Here is an 18600-nt window from a genome sequence, read left to right as displayed (position 1 = left end):
TGTGAAGAAAACTTAGTCTTACCTATAAAAATGTTGGATACCATGTAACACAAGATTATGACAACTAGAGTATATAGACTTAATGGCCTTCATATCATTAGTGTATGCTTGGAAAGGAGTATCCTGCAGTAATAGGGCTTTCTGAGAAAACTCCTGACTCCTCAGGTGACTGATTGGAGGCAGATGATATACCGAGAGGATCTGTCAAGTGCTTAGGATCCAAGTGCCTTTCAAAAAGTGCACTGACTTTCCAGACACTGAAGCCTGCGTTTGTAATCCCTTTATTGGAGGCAGTCACTGATATTACTACCCTGTGAAATCTCCCTTCACTGGGACCTGCCAGCTCAGTTATGCCTTCGTTTTCTGATTATGTTGCCTCTATACCATAGGTATTGTGAAGTGCACATAGTTATGGGTAGTTGGTAGAAGACATCCCTAAAGCATGTTTGCTTTAAAGGCACGCAGATGGCAGCAGACTTATGCACTTTTTTTTTTTTTTTTTTTTTGGTGATGAATTATAGTATCTATATTATCTATATTATTAGGAAATGTGAATGTTTTCATTTGGATTACTTTCAAAATAAGGCTGTGTTTTTCACTGCCTGGTACAAATCTCAGTGATTTTCTCTTCTTGCAAGGAAGGGGAAAGGAATTATGTATTCATATATTTGCTAGACCTTCCAAACAACTTATATATTAAATTCTCTTTTTAGAAAATGAGGCAATTATATGCTGAAATAGCTTTTAAAGTTTTTTTTTTAAATTCTATTTTAAGTTCTCATACAAAGTATTCGTTAGTCATAACTCCCTGCACCCTAGTTCAAAATGAGATAAATTATATTAATTAAAAATGCAAAAAGCCAGATCAGTCTATGCAGTCCATTCCCAAAATAATGATCTTGTAGTTAATCAGTACATTGTAACTATAAATATATAAGTATTTATTTCCTGACTTTGCCACCAACTTTGCACGGCTTGGGATAGAACATGTAAGCCAGAATCTTCTAGATGAAACTACACATAAAATATATTTAAAGCTCCTTGCAGTTAATTGTGATTGAACGCATCTTTCAGCTATATTAAAAAGAATTAAAATCAGTCTTTAAAAGAGTGTTCTTTAGCCTCTTGTCTATAATTTTGGCATAGTATTGCATCTTTGTGTTAGAGAGACTACTGAGAGAAGAATGAACAAAATAATGTGTATGTTTCTGACTTTTCCTTATTTGCATACTCTCAAAGATAAATATTCCCTAAAGGGATATAATTGGAAGAGGGTGTGTGCAGCAGGAGTTGAAAATGAAGCCTTTTAAAGTATTTCTGATTGGACACATAAAACTGGAGGCACTCAGTATCACTGCTTGCTCTTGAAAATCTTAGCCAAGATTTTTTCGTTTTTCCCAGAAGAGCTATGGCCAGGACGGCTGAGGCTTGAAAGCTGTGTATTTACACAAGCACAAGTTACAAATCTGTGGTTTTTAGAGATGTTTGAATTTCACTGCTTTACACTTGCAGTATAAGTTGCTGCGAGTAGTTCACAGATTGTGAATGTACAGCCTACAGAGAATTACCCCTCACGTTGCCTCCTTCTTGTTAGGAAAAGTAGTAATTTTTTCATATGTGCTAGTTTTTAAGGTTCTTGTTTGTAGTTATGGATTGGTCCCTGCCAGAAATGTGTGGCTAGTCACAGATTAGGAATTGCTTCATTTTGATGTACTGCCTCCTTCACTGAGGCCATAATCCATGGGCCAGAAAGGCTGATTTTTAAAATGTGATACAGCAGTCTTCTGAGAAGCGTTCTGGAAACTTATACTGCTGAGGGGTGCTTGCATCCCTGTAGGAGGAAAGGTCCCTTTGCACACTCTCATCTACCCCACAGACTTGCATGTCTGTGCACACAGACAAGCAAAGTCAGTCCTGGAGTGCAGAACTCTCTCTGCTCCTGGGAGGGTCTCCTGCAGTTTGTATGAACATTTGCCTAATGATGGGCGCTGGTTCAGCTGGTTCTGGAAGGCAGGCTCATCCCCCTGCCCAACCACTAGTAGCAGTTCACTTTGCAGTCTCTGCATTAGTTGAGGACACAGTGCCAGCCCACATCAGATGTCCCTTCCTTGGGACAGTGGCAGTGGAGCACTAGCTGCATTTATGTCCCTTCTGCATCCCAAATCTCTGATTCCTTGAGGTAGGGCTTGAGGTCTAGGCAGACTAGGCAGAAGTACACAGGCTGTGTATAACCTGTCTGGGTTTGTTGTAGAGCTGTGGAGTGCTCCCAAGGGACCAGCAGCTGAGCGGCATCCCCACAAGTGCCTTGGGCTGTGCTTCTGCTCTCCAGTGGAGACCACCAGCAAAGCTCGATGTCAGCCACCATGGGGGTCTCCCCGGGGGCAAGAACCTCAGGGGGCTCAGGAGAGTGTCAGGATAGGATCCATCCCACCTCCCCAGCCAGGGAACAGGACAGCCCCAGCCATGGGCATTGGCATGTCTCTGCCTGTCCTGGAATTCTGAGATGCTGATGTTTGAGCTGCTCTTCTGGGTATGGAGAGAGAGGCAGACTTGTTTGTCTCACATGCAGCAAATGTATTTGCATTGTTAGGCTGGGGACTGGAAGAGCATCTCCAACCCTCAGGAGTACTTCTGGAGCATTCTTGCCTGAGGAGAGGAGAGGGATCACCACTTTTGTGCTCAAAGAAAGCATATATTTGCAGAAAAGCCTTTGAAGACCTGTGTTGGCTTCCCATCAAAGTTAGTCCCTCTCCTGGGTCCAGAACTTTAATGGTTGAGAAGCTTGACCCAAGGGTTGCGGACACATCCAGCCAGAGCCTAGCTGGGGGGTCTGCAGGAGGGCGGGGGGAGCAGCACAAAATAGTTTGGACTTTTTGTTTTGTTTTGGATGTCTGCCAAGCAGACCATTCTGTTCCCTTGCCTAGTCAGGTACCTGAATTGCTGGGGCAGATGGTCCTCAGGCTTCTCTCCAGTGCTGGCTGGAAGGAGGTGTTGTGGGGGATTCTGCCACCAGCCTGTGTCATGACAGGGGAACAGGGACTTCTCTGCTGAGCCTGCTAGCCCAGGGCATTGCTTGTTGCTCCTGGTGTTTTTGTGCTGGGCCTTGTTAATGTTTGATTTCAGAACCCTGGGAGCCGCTGTTCCTGCAGCACAGCACTGTTTCTTGGTGATACCTGCATGGGACAATGTCCTGTGACTGCTGATGGCCCTTCCAGTACTCCAGAAGACTGAGCCTAAAATACCTGCCCTGACTCCCCCAAAAGGCTTTCATTAACTATTGTCAATGATTCTTCTAGCTCATATTTTTAACTCTTTCAATAAGCTAGAAGACTCCAGTCTCACAACCAACCTCCATAAAGGGGTGGTTGTAAGGTGTAAGTGGGCCACAACTTATGGGAGCAACCTTTTTAACAGGGGCTGTTGCAATAGGACAAGGGTTAATGGTTTTAAACTGAAGAAGGATCAATCTAGAGTAGCTATAAGGAGGAATTTTTTTACAATGAGGATGATTAAATACTGGGATAGGTGCCCCGAGAGGCGATGAATGCCCCATCCCTGAAAATATTCAAGGTCAGGTTGGAGGGGCTCTGATCTAGTAGAAGATGTCCCTACTTTATTGTAGGGAGCTGGACTAGATGACCTTTAGACGTACTTTTTGACTCAAAATATTCTATGATTCTATGAAAATATAAATTCTTATTTAATATCTGCAGCTTCTTTGAGTTTTTTTTTTTTTTTTTTTCCTGGGTTATTAGTTCAAGCCAATCCTTGCTTACTGCTTTATTTGTGTACTGCCCTTTCAAAGTCTAAATACATTGTGCTGTATTCAGTGCAATGGATAATTTGGAAGCAGCTTTTTAACCCAGTCTCAGAACTCAGACTCTTATTTTATGAAGGTATTTTAACAGCAAGATGCTTCCATCTCTGATTTCCTAAAAACATATCGATAAGCCTAAATCCAAACTAAAGTTACCCAAAATAGATTGTCACACTGCTGTTAATAAAACTAGTTATATGACTGGTGAGAAAAGTGTCTGAAGATAAAGTGTGTGCATTTGAGATGTGAGCACCTTCACATGTACAAAGTTTAAAGTGTTGCAGATCAGCATGCCCTTGATTTGTCAGGGCTGAAAAGAGCAGCCCTGTTTTCAGTTTTTAGTGTCTAAAACTCTCTAGTGCTGAGTACTGCCTGAGGGGATCTGTGGGCTGCTAGTGTTCTCAGCAAAGATTTGTTACCCCAGAGGATTTTATCTTATAGCTAGAAACAATGAACATTGAAGGTGATTCAGGAGGGGTTTTGGTTTTGGTCATTTTGCAGAGAGAGAAGTTTCCCAACTGAAAAAAAAAAAAAAAAAATCTTTTAAAATGGCAATTAAAAATTGGTGAAGGTTAATAATTAATGGCTTGTAGCTCTTTTATTAATAGCCTCATTTTTCTGTGTAATGAAAATTAAAGTCTCTTGTATGTTAACCATAAAGAAAAAAAAAAAAAAAGAAGTAAAAAGTGAGCTTGGTTTTAGTTTAAAATTATTTTAAACATACAGAATAGCAGAGTTTTATCCATAAAATGTTTAAGTTTGTTTGCAAAGTTCTGGCTTAGGGATTATTTTATATAATAAAATATGGAAGGAAAATTTGGGCTGGCAGAATTTTCAAAGCTTTTAAAACCCCTAACTGCTTCTGGTATGAAAGTCAGCTAAGCAGCCTTGTGTTGTTGTTTCCCCCAGGGTATCTTTTATGCTTTTTTTTTTTTTTCCCCCCTTCCTTCCCTTTGGAAATCCAAGTGTTTATTTGCATGCAAGTTAGGTGAATTCTTTTATCTATTTGTGTATCATAAACCAAAACAATTAGCATACTGCAGTTACAGTACACTTAAAAACCAAAACAACCCTACAAAACCTTCAGTCAATATTATTCCTGGAGGGAAAACTCTTAATTAAATTGTATGCAAACTACAACAACAGGCAAAGTTGTTTGGTGTTTAATAATAACTTTGGGGCAGAAATAAGAGTGAAAAAGTAAGTGTAGCAGAGAGCTTTGCATGCCATTAACCCAAGGATCGAAACGAGGTCAGCCTTTGAAGGGACGGACAACACACTTATCTGCCAGAACTGGAAAGTCCCAGAAGATTAGGTTATTTGCCAGATGTTACTGGGAGTTCATCATTGACACCCTCTGCTTCACAGGCTTCATCTCTCGCCACAGTTGCAGTTGCCTTTTCTGCCCTTTGCAGGCTTCCTGGAGATCTTCTCCAGTGCATAATGCTTGGTTTTTTTCCTTGAAGTAGGGTTGTTGTTGTTGTTGTTGTTGTTGTTTCATGGCAATAGGCATGGTAAACCATCTTAACTTGTGAAGCTGATCTGAAGACTCATTGTTTTTGTTTCATACACCCACAATCATCCTCTTGGCATAGGAACCAAGGACATGAAGCACAGTGACTGCCACAGCTCTGGGAATGGGGCTGTGCTTATGAAGGGATTTGTAGAAAATGGACTACTCACCTCACTTAGTATTGGCAACCTTTTGAAGGTGAATGAAAATTGGGGCAGAGTTCCTCGTAGGCTAAGGCTTTTCTTTTATTTTTTATCCCTTTGCCTGAAAAATAACTGTAAATGAAATTCTAAGCAGACCATTCTTGTATTATTAGCAACTTGGTAATTAATCAAATATCTCACTGAAGTGCATTTAAATGTGTAACCCACCAAAAATTAGTAGTGAGGGAAAGTGGGCACTATCAGTCTAATGACTGTATGAACCTGGAATGGCATTCTCTGCATGTATCTGTTCCTTTAAATCTTTCAAGAGTTTGGTAGTAAATATTGATTTCAGCTAATGGTGGTTTTAACTTCTTTGTGCACATGCTTTGCCCCAAGGGACTCTGTCACATAGAGGGAGAAGCCAAGACTTGTTCATAAAGAACGGAGTAAATATGTTTTTCCTTTAAAATGCTAAATGTTAGTGGTGGTCTCTCAAAGCGAGATTCCTGCCACTTGTGTTACTGCAGTTGGTTTGCAGTTCTGCCACCTTCCTTTGAGCAGAACAATTTGTGGGATCCACAGTGACCTAAATAAGGGCTGTTTTATCACCATGTACATCCAGTACATTATATTATATACTATATTATCACAGTGCATCTGGCAATAGAAGCCTCAATATTAAAACTTTTAAAATAGTGGAGAATCCTTTTGTAGCACACCACTTAAAGCGTTTGATGCTTTCAATCTTGCTTTAACATAGCCCATCCTTCCCTCCTTTTCCTCCCTCTATTCCCTTTCCTCCCTTTATTCCCTTTCCTCCTTTTCATCCCTTTCCTCCCATTTCCTCCCTTCCTTTTTCTCCCTTCTGTCACTTCTTCCCCTTCCTTCCTTTCCTTCTGCTTTTCCCCATTCTCCCCCTGCTTTTCCTCCACTTCCCCTCCCTTTTTTGTCTTCCATCCTTCCTTCCTTCCCTCCCATTCAAGACCCTCATGTCTAACTTAGTCTTGTGACATGAGCACTCCAGTTAAATGTCTGATGATACAGGACAATGATAGTATTTGCTCATGTTGAGATAAACTTGACATTCACATGCTGTTTGACTATCCACAGATACGACATTTCTGCCTAACATTTGTCAAGTCCACAGACCCAGATACTGGTTTTACTTCAGTAGGTCTGGATTAGCTGTTGAATTTCCAGCACAGGAAAACACAAAAATTGCATGTAAGGAAAATGGAGAAGTGCTTCAGGTATTGTTTCTGTCTGTTGGTGTGCAAAACGCTGTTGTCGAATAGTGCCTTTTCCATAGCATGGTACAGCTTGTGCTGCTGCTTGTTCTGTTAAGCAAACCCCCATGCTGTCAGCGAGGTTCCAGTCTGGTCTCTCATGTGGTTTCAGACTTGTAACAGCAGGTATTAGGGTTATTCTGCAAATGCCATCAGTGAGGGACAGTTGCAGAACTACAAGCCTGGGCCATTTCCAGGTTAGGCTGGCCCTGTTCGGCCAATCACAGAGTGCAAAATAACCACATTATTCCTCAAAGTGTTTTTCCAGAGTTGAAGTAATAGCCATCTTGCCCTATAAAGATCTTATTTCTCCTATAGAATATTTCTATGCTGAGATAACTTTCATGAACTCTTTTCAAAAGGGCTAGGGCTTTTTTTTGGGGGTGGGGTGGGGGTGGGGAGTTGGGGGGGATTGTGTTTTCATTTTAAAGTCACTTTTCACCTCTGTTCTCCTATTTCCTTTTTTCTTCTGTGGCCTGTGCTTAGTAATTCTATGGTCCTTTCTGTAAAACAGCAAACCCCTTTGCACTATAGCAAGTGAATCCGTGATGCGTTTCCTATACTGAAATGGGGAGTCCAAGAAATGTAATTGTTTAGACTCGTGCATTTCCACTAGACTTGAGAGACTGATCATCCAGTGCAGAGGACAAACTGTGCCCTCTACTAAACACTTGCACGGGTGATACACAGTGTTGGGCTTTCATGCTGCTGCTACGTGGGAAGGCAGTAGATCATCTGCTTTCTATTTTGAGTTTCTTTTTCAGAGATATCCTTTTACTCCCCTCCTCTTCCTCAGCCCAGCCCTCAGTGATTTGCAGTCCTGTCTTTCTCTTTTCCATTTCCCTTGTGGTTCTTTCTCCCTGTACTTCCCCCACCCTCCTTAATTCCAGAGTTTTCCAACATTCATTTTGTTCCATTTTGAAATATCCTATATTTGCCCCATATTCTTTTAGTTATCCCCAGTTATGTTCTTTCTTGAGAAGAAAGCAGCTCTGCATAAGAAGAAATTCCAGAAGCAGCTATTTGGCTTTCTTTGATAACAGAAATGGTTGGTTTTAGCAGACAAATGCTGGGTTGGGGGATCAAAAACTTTTCTCCCTTGGCTGATTGGACATACCTGTAAGAGAGGGAAGGGACAAAACCTTAGGACTGCTGGGGAGCCTTCCCAGCACTGGATTTTGTTCAGGCAAGCAACAAATAAACCATGTGGTCATTTAAAAAGAACTAGGGTGTTTGGAAGCATGAAAAAAGAATCTTTTTGATACTCCTTTTGCAAATGATCCTGAAGCGAGTCAGTGGCTAGTGACTTCACAGATGCCAGGCACAGGGAAAAGACCGAAGGAGGGCTGCTTGCTGTTGAGGCAATTCACACATCAACTGCTTTTTGAGAGCACTCGGCTCTGCCTGAAGATTTACGGGCCTCTCTTCCTTTAAAATAAATGAGTAAAGGACCAAGCTGAGTGTTTTTCCACACATAAATGTCATAAATGCAATCCCAAAAACATCACTGGAGTACCAGCAAGAGCTCAAGCCCCAGCTCAAATGTGCATTGTGTTAAAGCCCTTCTTGGGGACTCTGGACACAAATTGCTTTCCAACATCCAGAACCATTTGGAAATGCTTTAATCCTGGAACCAGGGGGTTTCTAATGGAAATGCTGACAGACCCTCCGTTGTAGCAGCTGAAGCAGGCAGGGCTGTGTTAATGAGCCCTGTATGCCTGCATGTGGAAAGCGTGATGCTAGCTCAGAAAACAAGCGCTTCCACTGAAAAGCCCATGCTGAGAAAAACCACCGTGCACCGTTCCAGCACAATGCTGCTTAAAATTGGCTTTGCTCAAACAAGTATGTATTGGGAACAACCGTAGGCATTAACCCTGCGTGTATTTCACTTTCAAACACAACAAGTCTTAATAGCATTTCTAATAATTCTAATTATCTATAAATAACACTGTACCAAATAGCCATGACTAGCAGTTTAAAATGCTGCATACATCGATGGGGTTCTTTGCTAGTCGCCAGTGCAGTGTAACCATGTCTCCTCTCACTTTTTAAACATCGTGCCCATGACCCTAAGAAATAGGTGATGCTTCATTTATTGCTCGTGTCTCTGCATACCGCTGCTAACGCTAGAGCCCGTGCATTTTGTACCTGTATTTGGAAATCTCAGTGACCTTGGTCACACCAGGCTGAAGAAACCTGTCTTGCAAGCATGAACCCAGGTGATTAATTTTGACAAACAGGTTGCTTATAAGAGTGTAATTACTCACTTGTGCAAATGGCAGGATGGGTGCACTGACCTGCATTAGACACATTGTAGTATACACCTCCCCATCGGTTCTTTTTCCTCTGTTAATCAGAGGCCTGAAAACCCTGCAACATTTAGACAGCTTGAGGTTGAAGGCTGAAATGTCACTTTTAAAAGGGGGTTAAAAAGGTCACACAGCTGCAAATAATAATAGCCCAATGAAAATCAGATTCTTACTGCAGCCCACTTCAAGAATAACATTGAAACAGGAAACAAGCCTGCTTGATGTTTTTACCAGTATGGCAGTAAGATTACTGCTGAGTTTAAAAAGGGGGAGAGAGAGACAGAAAGGAGCATGCTTTCTCGGTCTTAGATGTAAGAACAGTTTTTCTGGTTCAGAAAAGATCCTGGGGCTCTGCAAAATCTCCTTGAGGAGCCTGAGAACATGGGGTACTTCCCTCTGGATGCTGCTGAGAGGAGATGTAGTTTGTTGCTGTGTTCTGAGGGTGGTTTTGTTTCTTCTGTTTGCTTTTGTTTCTTTGTTATGTTATTGCATTCCTCACTGTGGGCTTCAGTTTTATTAATTATAATAAAAACATTTTAGAAGACATGCAAAAATCAAGGAGTAGAAGAAAATCTTGGCTTTCTGCAGAACCTACTTGTTTCTCTACCACATGACATGGCTTCGATTAGTCTTTCTCTTGTATTTTTATTTATTTCTCTTTATAATTAGAATACCTTAACTTCTCCTGAGCAGAGTGATATTTCAGGAGAATGGCAGGCTATAACAGCATAGCAGATTTCCTCACTTACATATTCTGCCAATAAGGCTCTTTACGTGGTCACAATAGGGCAATAAATGCTGACAGATGTTGTTAACATGTCTATTAAAATTCAGCCCCCTTTTCTGCTGGATTATGCACTCATGGCTATTGTTAGTAATATCAGAACTAATGCTGACATATCAATAATAGTGTTCGCTTTTATTTATAATTCTTGATTTATTTCTTCAAAAAAGTCACAAAGTTGAAATAAATTAAGCTATTGATAACAAAAGAAAAAATTCAAATTGGAGCAATTTTTTTACTTTACAGTCATCATAGATTTGTCTGATATTCTTCATGTACCTTAATTGCAGTAGTTATTGGTCGTACTACAGGAGTTGCACGAGTGTAACTTGAATTTTTAAGATCCCAAAGGCTAATAAGCACCCTAATTAAATGGAAATGCTGCTGCGATATATTTTTATTAGGTGAAGTCAAAATGTTGCCATAGGTTGTGTTATTTCCTTCCTTCACCTTCACAAGGTGTGGAAAAAGAAGACATGGAATGTGTGTCCCAGCAACACACGTGAGACATGTGAAGAGAAGCGTGTGCCAGAGGCTGTGTGCAGCTGTCTGAGCTGAAGGACGGGAGATGCTCACCTGCATCCTGAGAAGCATGCCATGCAAGCTGTGCTCTGCACAGCCAGAACACCTGTGTTGCTGAGAGCCCCCATCCTGCTGCAGACGTGGGGCGAGGCCCGGAGGTGCGGGTGCATCCGCGGCTTTTGCGGAGCTCCGTGGGGTTGAGGCACGCAGGAGGTTCACACTCACAGCCCAGACCTTCAGCTGCTTGTTTCTGGTCAACATTCAAGCATAACGCTGGAATTACTGCCATATGCTAACCAAGCAACAGACACTTGCAAAAAGTGTAGGCAGCAGGCAGCTTCTTTCAGTCATTCAGTGTTGGAAGAGGGTCAGTGGCACCACAGCCTCAGCTGCAGTGATTGCATTGCATGTAAACACCAATTCTGCACGGTGCAAATTGTCTTGAGGGTACTGTACTACCTGGTTCCATGTTATATAGGTCGAGTTGTGCTAAACAGCACCTTGGAGTGCATGTAGTACAGCCATTCTGGATTATTACTTCTTTCATGTTTAGTGTCTGCAAGGAATGATTCTCATGGAAACAGGCAATTGCTTGTACATTTGGGGAAAACAATTTGATGTTGAATCTGATGCCTTTCCAGGTACTGAGAGTAAACACCAAATCCCTCTTTTCTTATATTCGATTTCCTGGAGCTGATCCCTGCACTCAGGATTCTAGTCCTCATCTAGTATGTTATTTTGGTACTGAGTCCATGCTTATCTACCTAGATAACCTTGAGAATCATTTAATTCTTATCAGAACGTGCACTGAGGGATTCAGGGACTAAAGGTCAAACTCAGGGTGGGGAGGGAAGTCTTATACTTGCAATACTCAATAAGAAATCAAACTCTGAATAATTCCTGGTAATGTTTTGAAATTCACTTGGACACTTGGGACCAGAATTGTAACTATCTTGTTTTCTTTAACTGAGTCTCATCTGTTGTTTTGCTATTGAAAATGCTGTTGTCACTGTCCCCTGAGGAGGGGAAAAAGGGGTAACAGAAAGCTTTGGCAGTGCTTCAGTTGCAGGAGCAATTGAGATATTAAATAAAGCCTCTCATTATCTATGCATAGCTTTTGCTGCCTTTTTTTTCTTTTTTTTTTCTTTTTCTTTGTGTAAAGGAAAAAGTTGTCTTTAGGAAAGGCAACATGCCTGGGGTCACATCCCATAAATAGAGGTGGATTTGAAAATCTGACTTAGCTGGAGGTTTTGGTTTTGTTTTTTGTGGGGGTTTGTTTTTCTAGTCAGTTATCTCTCTCCAGCTTATTTCTTTCTGACAGGATAGTGTAATTCAGAGTATTTTCATGGCTTCATCTCTGAAAAGCTTGTCTATGCACAGTCTGGAACTGAAATAACTGAAATTAGAAGTAATTTAACACCTTTAGTTATTTTAGTATGCGAATATACTCTTTCATTTCTGATTATGAGTATCCTATTTCAGTTTAACATAGCTGTAAGTTAAATCAAAACAGGATATGAATAATATTAAAGGAGTAAATTAGGTACAATTTTAGTTATTTCAGTTCTAGCCTTGTGTGTATACATAAGTTATGCCCGAGTTAGGGTCTTTCTTGACACTTGATTGTATTATAAATCACTTGTCTGAGGCCAGGTGTTGGTAGAGATGCCCATATCAGGAAGATCAGTTGATGCTTATTTTCAACTTTTGGGAGCAGTCTCCTTGTGGAGGTTGAAGGGCAAATGAAAGTAGAAATCCTTCACTTTTGGATTCTGCTTCCACAAGTCAGTGGAGTCAGAGTGGAGTTTTTTATGTCACAATTAAGAAAATATACTGTCAGGCTAATATTGTCCACCAGAATGAAGTTGAATTAAAAAGAAAATGTTATCATCCAGTGAAAGTAATTCCTGCAAGTACAGGTCTGGCTGATATACAGGTTAATGTTGAATTACACTATCAACTGTAAGCATGCTAAAGATACTCCTGATGATAGGAAGCAATGAACTGTAGTTTGAAAAAATTCAGTGGGTTTGAGCAACTTTACCACCTATCCTTCTACAGATTTTTGTAGTTTTAAAATCAAATTCTGCTTCTCCACCAAGGTATTTCTCTTTGGTTCATGAAAAAATTACCCAAACACAACCCAGATATTTTTCTAAGAGAGGTTGTGGTAAGGCTGAGTTTTAAGGGATTTCAGGGAATCTCTACACATAAGTCATCTGCTTTACGATGGGTCAGCCACTACATTCTAGCTGGTAAAATCTGTTGTTCCAACAGGCTGAAAACATTTCTGAAATAAATTACTTACTTATTTTACTCCCTAGAATTTTACTAAACTTGTTTTTTTCTGCTCAGGGACACTGCCCTAATATTGACTCAAATTCAGCTGCATAACTGCATTCTGAGGGTGAATGTTTCATCCTTTGCCTTTATTTAAGACTTGGGAGCTTTCCCCCAGGGTTTAGTTCAATGTTACACAGCTAGAACTGCTATGGGGAAGTGCAATTTTAGACAAAACTTCATTGCTGAAGCTCCTGAGGCTCTCGTTGACCTTTTAAAGAATGGGGATGCACAGTTACCTCGTGTGTATAGAGAGCATGTATGTAATGTATTTAAGTTATTAATATCAGACAATGGATGCCAAACTTCAAAAAGCGGGCTCTTTCTCAGAAGTAACCTAGATGTCTGGTTTTAATGTTGTTCAGCAGGAACTGAAGGAGAAAAGGTAAAAACCTTTAATTCAAGATATTTCTGAGAAGACATGGTCTTATCTAGTAACAACGCTGAACATATGCTATTTTCTGAGGCAGATTTATGCTGTGAAAGCTGAACTTTTTTTTCTTTCTTAAAAGTAAATTGGTGCTCAGGAAGGAGCAGTAAGAACTTAGACTGTAGGGAACCTACAGAATATTAGCAAAATTAGTACTCTGAGAATGAAAACTTTGTTCTGATCTCTTTGCGGAGTTTGAAATAAAAGCACAAACTGCGATTTCTGTATGTTGCATGCATGTGTGAAGTTTAGAACGTGTATATTCATAGGTTCCCTTTCTTTCCCCCTCCCCCTTTTAACATGTAGATTTATGAGGAATCAAAGATGAACTTGGAGCAGGAGAGGCCTTTTGTCTGCAGTGCCCCAGGCTGCTCACAGGTGAGTGGAGTCAGCGGTGGTATTAATTGAGTCCTCAGCACTAGCTCTGGCTTGCATAATGCCTCCTGATATATTAACACATGTCTAATAATAATAATATGTGTGTCAGGGGGTTTTTGTGTGTGTTTTTTTTAAGACCTGCTTCCCCTCCATTCTCTCTTTTCCCACAAGACATTATTACAAGATATTTCAAGCAAATACAACAGCCAGTCAAAAGTGAGTCGGTACAAGTGCTCCTCGAGCTGCTTCTGTGCCTTTTCTCATCCCAAAGCCTAATGCTTCTAGCCATGTATTGCAGATTCCTTTAGGGACTAACAAGAGATGGCACACTAGGCAGGACACATTTATCTGTCTTCTGCTGAGATGTGTGATGGAATATATTATGTTGCTGTTGGAGGTGGTAACCCTCCTAGATTTTTTTTTTTCTGTTTTAAATACCTAAATACAATATCTTATTAGCTGATCTTTATTTATTTATGTATTTACTTATTTTTAGTCTTTAAGACATCTTCCTACTAGATATTTTCTGTGGAAAATGCAGCCTGCAGATAAATTTTGCCCCAGGATGTGCATCTGGGATTCCTGTCCTGTTGACTGGTGCTCTGCCATATGTCTCCAAGGGCAAAACCTGTAACATTAGATGTTTAATGAGCTTAAAAAAACCTGAAGTGACATGGATTTTACCTGCTGAGGTTTGAAATGGGGTTTGTGTGTTTTTTTTAGTGATCTTGCAGTGGTGAGGGAAGTTCCCCCACATACAGTGATGAGGGAGGTTCCCCCCCCGCACAGCGATGAGAGAAGTTCCATGTGTGGCACTTCTGGCCCTACTGTGTTTTAGTAACAAGAGTTTGTGAGTAAAATCTTCAGACAAGGGCATCTTCTGGGCTTTTGCCACAGGCTTCCTGTGTGCATCTCTGTCCTGTGATATAGCTTACCCATTTCCCAGAGTCCTCCTCTCTTAATTAGTGAATCTTTCCTTGTTTCAACTGTACATTGGGAGTTTTCAGCTGGCTAATATATTTGCAACTCTTTAGGTTCTTCTGGCAGAAGAATGGGTGCCTGTTAATGAAGCGTAGGTGTTGATTTTGCCAAGAGCTGAAAAAAGAAGTGGAAGCCTTCAGTCCAGTTAACAACTGGCTGAGTGGCTTTGCTGTTTCACCAAGGGGGAGTTTTTCTATGGGAGGCAGTGTGCATCTTTTGGATTATCCCTCAGGCTGAGAATATGTCCCTTTAGATTTCCACATGCAGAGTTAAACTTTCACCATTCTGTCACAGAAGTAGAATAAAAGTATCTGAGTTTAATTGTCATTATTTATTTACCTTTTTGATGAAACTAAATTCCACTGAAATCTGTGGATTTGAGTGTTTTCAGGTCAACTCTTAATTAATTTCCTCAGTGGAGGAGAAGCTGATCCAGCTGTTCATAGAGCAAGTTTGGTTGCATGTTGTTACAATTTGGAAAGACGAACAATGTAGGCCTGACTTCCATCTTAAAAAACATTAACTTCCCATTTCCCAACATGACCTTGGTTTGTTATAAATGAGGACTTGACATGAGCACAGAGCTGCTGTCCAGCTAGTCTGGCTGGGGACTGGCTTCCCTCTTGGCCCATGCGGATGTGTGCTGAGGGCTGATGGAGTCGACCTTCTGCACAAGGAAGAAAGTAGACTTAGAAAAAAGACAGAGAAGTCTGGGCTGGAGGATCAGTTTCTCCGCTGTTGACCCATGTCCTGTTTAAGCTGGCTGATTTCATCATGAAGAGAGAGCATGGCATCCATGAAGAAAAATCCTTTTCCAAGAGAAATAAGTGTGAGGTTTATCCCTTCCCTTCACGATTTCATTGAGCAAAGTCTTTCTCAGATATTCCCTTTGTTCTTAACATAAATTCCTAGTGGTGCATTTCTTCCAGATGAGTAAGCAGTGAACCAGGATTTCACAGTGAGGAAAAGGTCTTTGGGATTTCTTTCTTTTTCGTTTTTTTTTTCCCCCAGAGAATTTGATTCCATTATTTATGCTGCTTTGTCTATGGGCTTGGAGAGATTCTCAGAAGGTGTAACACACAGCAATTATTTATACTATAGCCACAAGCAAAGTCACTTAGCCAAGAGTATACTGTGTTGAAAGCATTGGGTCCCTTTAGCTGTGTTGCCATTTTTTTTTCTTTTCTCCTATGTACCTGTTGCTTTAAAAATCTGCTTTTATTTTTTTTTTTTTTTCCTTCAAGCCTTGGTGATACAACTTCGGGCTTTTGATAGTCCTGAAATAACCCAGTTGAAACCATCTCGGTAACAAAGGTCTGTGTATGCACATTCTGGTGAAGAAAACTTCACAGAACCACTCTTGTTTGAGCCCAAATGTGCAAGTGCTCAAGCATTTATTCAAACTTGTCTGTTTTGTTCAAAAGAAGCTATTTCTAGTAGAGGTCTGTAGTCAGATTGTAAGACAATCTTAGCACACTGATTGGGTTCTTACAAAAAACCTCTTTCCACTTGACAAAGGAGAAGACTCTGATTTAGTATCACAAAGGGTCATAGCTAGATTCTGTAAAACTGTGCACCATTTCATTGCCACTTCAAATCAAGTCAAAGTATCAGATATTTCCAAATTACAGATGCGTTTTGCCTGAACACTTTTGGGTAGAGAAAAGCTGGCTTATTTAGTTGTTTTTATAGCTGTTCATCAGATATATGTTGCAGAAAGACACAAAAGCAGAGAAATCCAGTAAAGTGATTTAAGATTTGCCTCATTACTTAGCACTTGCCGTGGGCAAAGAGCACACAGAACAGCAGTTATCGCAGATCCTCAGGCACGTGGTGACTTGTGAGGCTGGCTTGGTAGCTGGAGTGGGTGTCTGAGACCCTTAGAATCCAAACCTGGACTTTAATTTTTTTCAAGCAGTTGCATGACACCTTATGGTTTGTCATCCCAGAGAGCACAGCAGCAAATGTGTTTCTAAATTGAGTACAGCTATTTGTTACTCATACTCACTTGTATTTTCAAATATTCTGTTTCCTGTGCCATTTGGACACATTTCTAGTTGGATAAATGTCTTTCACTCTCTCATTTTTGAAATTCTGTCCAATGCCAAAAGTTTATTAGAGAATTAAATTCTTTTTTCTTTTTTTTTTCTTTTTTTTTTTTTTTTCTTTCTTCCTCTCTCTTTTTCTGTGTTTGCCTGACAGCGTTTTCCAACAGAGGATCATCTGATGATTCACAGGCACAAACATGAAATGACTTTGAAGTTTCCTTCAATAAAAACAGATAATATGTTATCAGGTAAGAAGACATGAACTCAAGAGTCAAGATAACTATTCAGATGATGTTGAAAGCATGACTCCTATTGGAATGCTACTGGCAAAATGACTCCAAGATTGGTTTTAAAAAGCTCCAGTTAAATAACAAGGATAGATGGATTAAGCTAGAATGCATATCTTTGAACAAAAAGACAGTTGCCCTTCTTCTGGCTTTCATACATGTTTGCCATGAGAAGGAAAGAAATCACTGGATCTCAGGCATGCTGGCAGCTCTATCATTGCTTGCCAGTGAAATACCGGCACTTGAGTGCGTGTCACTCGGGAGCCCAGCAGTGAGAGTGTTAATGAAGTGCATTTGTGCTGCTGCTGTAAGACTTGCTATTTAAGCTGGCCAGACTCGCTTCAGCATCTGGAAGAGGCCACATTGCATGAGCCACCTGTGTGGTGACTCAGGAACTGCCCACTGTAAATGGACGTAACCACAAAGGTGATATCACCAGTGGGTGACATCCAGTACTCTTTCCCCATTTCTCTCTGCGCTTCCCCCTTCATAAACAAGGTTTATTTTGTATTAGGTGCAATTGCACCCTATAATCTCTTGAGTAGTATTTTATGTAGTGTTTTTGTGCTCTTGTCTGTGTAACCAACTTGCTTGCTGGCCTTCAGCCAGTGCTGGGTAAGGTCAAGCGAGCCCTTCATTTTACTTCTTTCCTCTCCTATTCCCTTTCCTATTGTTTATTCTTTGGGCTATAGTAATGGACTATTTAGAATAATATCTCTAGAATTTCTCAGGTTTCAAAGTAATGGTAGAAACCCCCTCCCCCCATGATGCAAATGTGTGTGTGGGTGTTCAGAAGTGTTTGATATTTGTCTTTTGCAATGGGCTTCTTCAAGGTAAATTGTGCCATTTCAGATGTAAATATGTATTTGTTAAAGGGACTCCAGCAGAGTAACTCTTTTATGGTTCAACTGTTTCCATTTCTATGAAAATCATAATGAAGTAACAATGGCTTGCAAATATTTAGGTCCTTGTGTGTTTGTTTGCTGGGACTTTGGGCACCAATGAGAAGTTAGACAACCTTTTTCCCAAATAGAATTGATTCTGCTTTTACATTTTAAAATGCCATGGTGGACTAAGTTTAGAAAGAAACAGTAAACAACATTTTGAAGAGTAGGCCTTGTAAAGTGCCTGAATGCCAGCTATGCCCACAGAATCCTGTGTTTGCAAGCACAAATGAGAAAAAGCTGCTTTTGCATTTGGCTGTGTCCTTTGGCAGTGAAACTCCTCAAAGACATCTGTGCTGTGGGCACATTCACCCTGTGCAAGTGCTGGCTTTTGTTAAAACTTTCTGTTTGGCAAGACTTTAGTTCGAGTGCAGTTTCTAAGAAAGCTGTTCTGTCATCAGGAGTCCCCTGAGCAGAGTAGCTCCATTTGTGTTTGGTAACTTCTGCGATTTAGCCGTCCTGCTCCTTCCAATGGGTTGCTTTCCCGAGAAAAAGAACGACTGTCTCCCAGCACTACCACTGGTACTGGGCCCCCTAAACCTGCAGTCAGCCAACTGTACATACTAAAGCAGAATTTTCTGGCCAGAAAGGCTCTGAGATTGCTTCTAAGGGATGTATCCTTTGAAGTTTGTCTATGATGATCCTTTGTGTAGTAGAGAAAAAGCCACATATGTTCCCAAAGGCTGTGGCCAATGTTCCTGACCGGCCAAAGTCCTGGCAACTTGGTTCTGCTGAGTACTGATTCCTCTTTTTTTCTTTGTTTGGTGGATTTGTTTGGCATTTTGCAGTCCTTACTCAGGAAGCATCATAGATCA

The 18600-nt window shown here is 40.7% G+C and overlaps 1 protein-coding gene across 1 annotated transcript in view; it reads left to right on the top strand.

The window, feature by feature from the left end:
* CREB5 (cAMP responsive element binding protein 5) overlaps window positions 1–18600 on the top strand; it is a 235365-nt gene that overhangs the window by 9465 nt on the left and 207300 nt on the right. The window contains exons 2-3 of the mRNA XM_040084092.2: window positions 13454–13525; window positions 16709–16802. Coding sequence (XP_039940026.1) covers window positions 13472–13525; window positions 16709–16802 — 148 coding nt within the window. The 5' untranslated portion in view covers window positions 13454–13471. The remainder of the gene's footprint in view (window positions 1–13453; window positions 13526–16708; window positions 16803–18600) is intronic.

This window comes from Hirundo rustica, chromosome 1 (genome assembly GCF_015227805.2).
Source record: "Hirundo rustica isolate bHirRus1 chromosome 1, bHirRus1.pri.v3, whole genome shotgun sequence".
Taxonomy (NCBI): Eukaryota; Metazoa; Chordata; class Aves; order Passeriformes; family Hirundinidae; genus Hirundo; species Hirundo rustica.
Note: the sequence above shows the minus strand (reverse complement) of the source record. Positions and strands in the feature narration are given on the sequence as shown.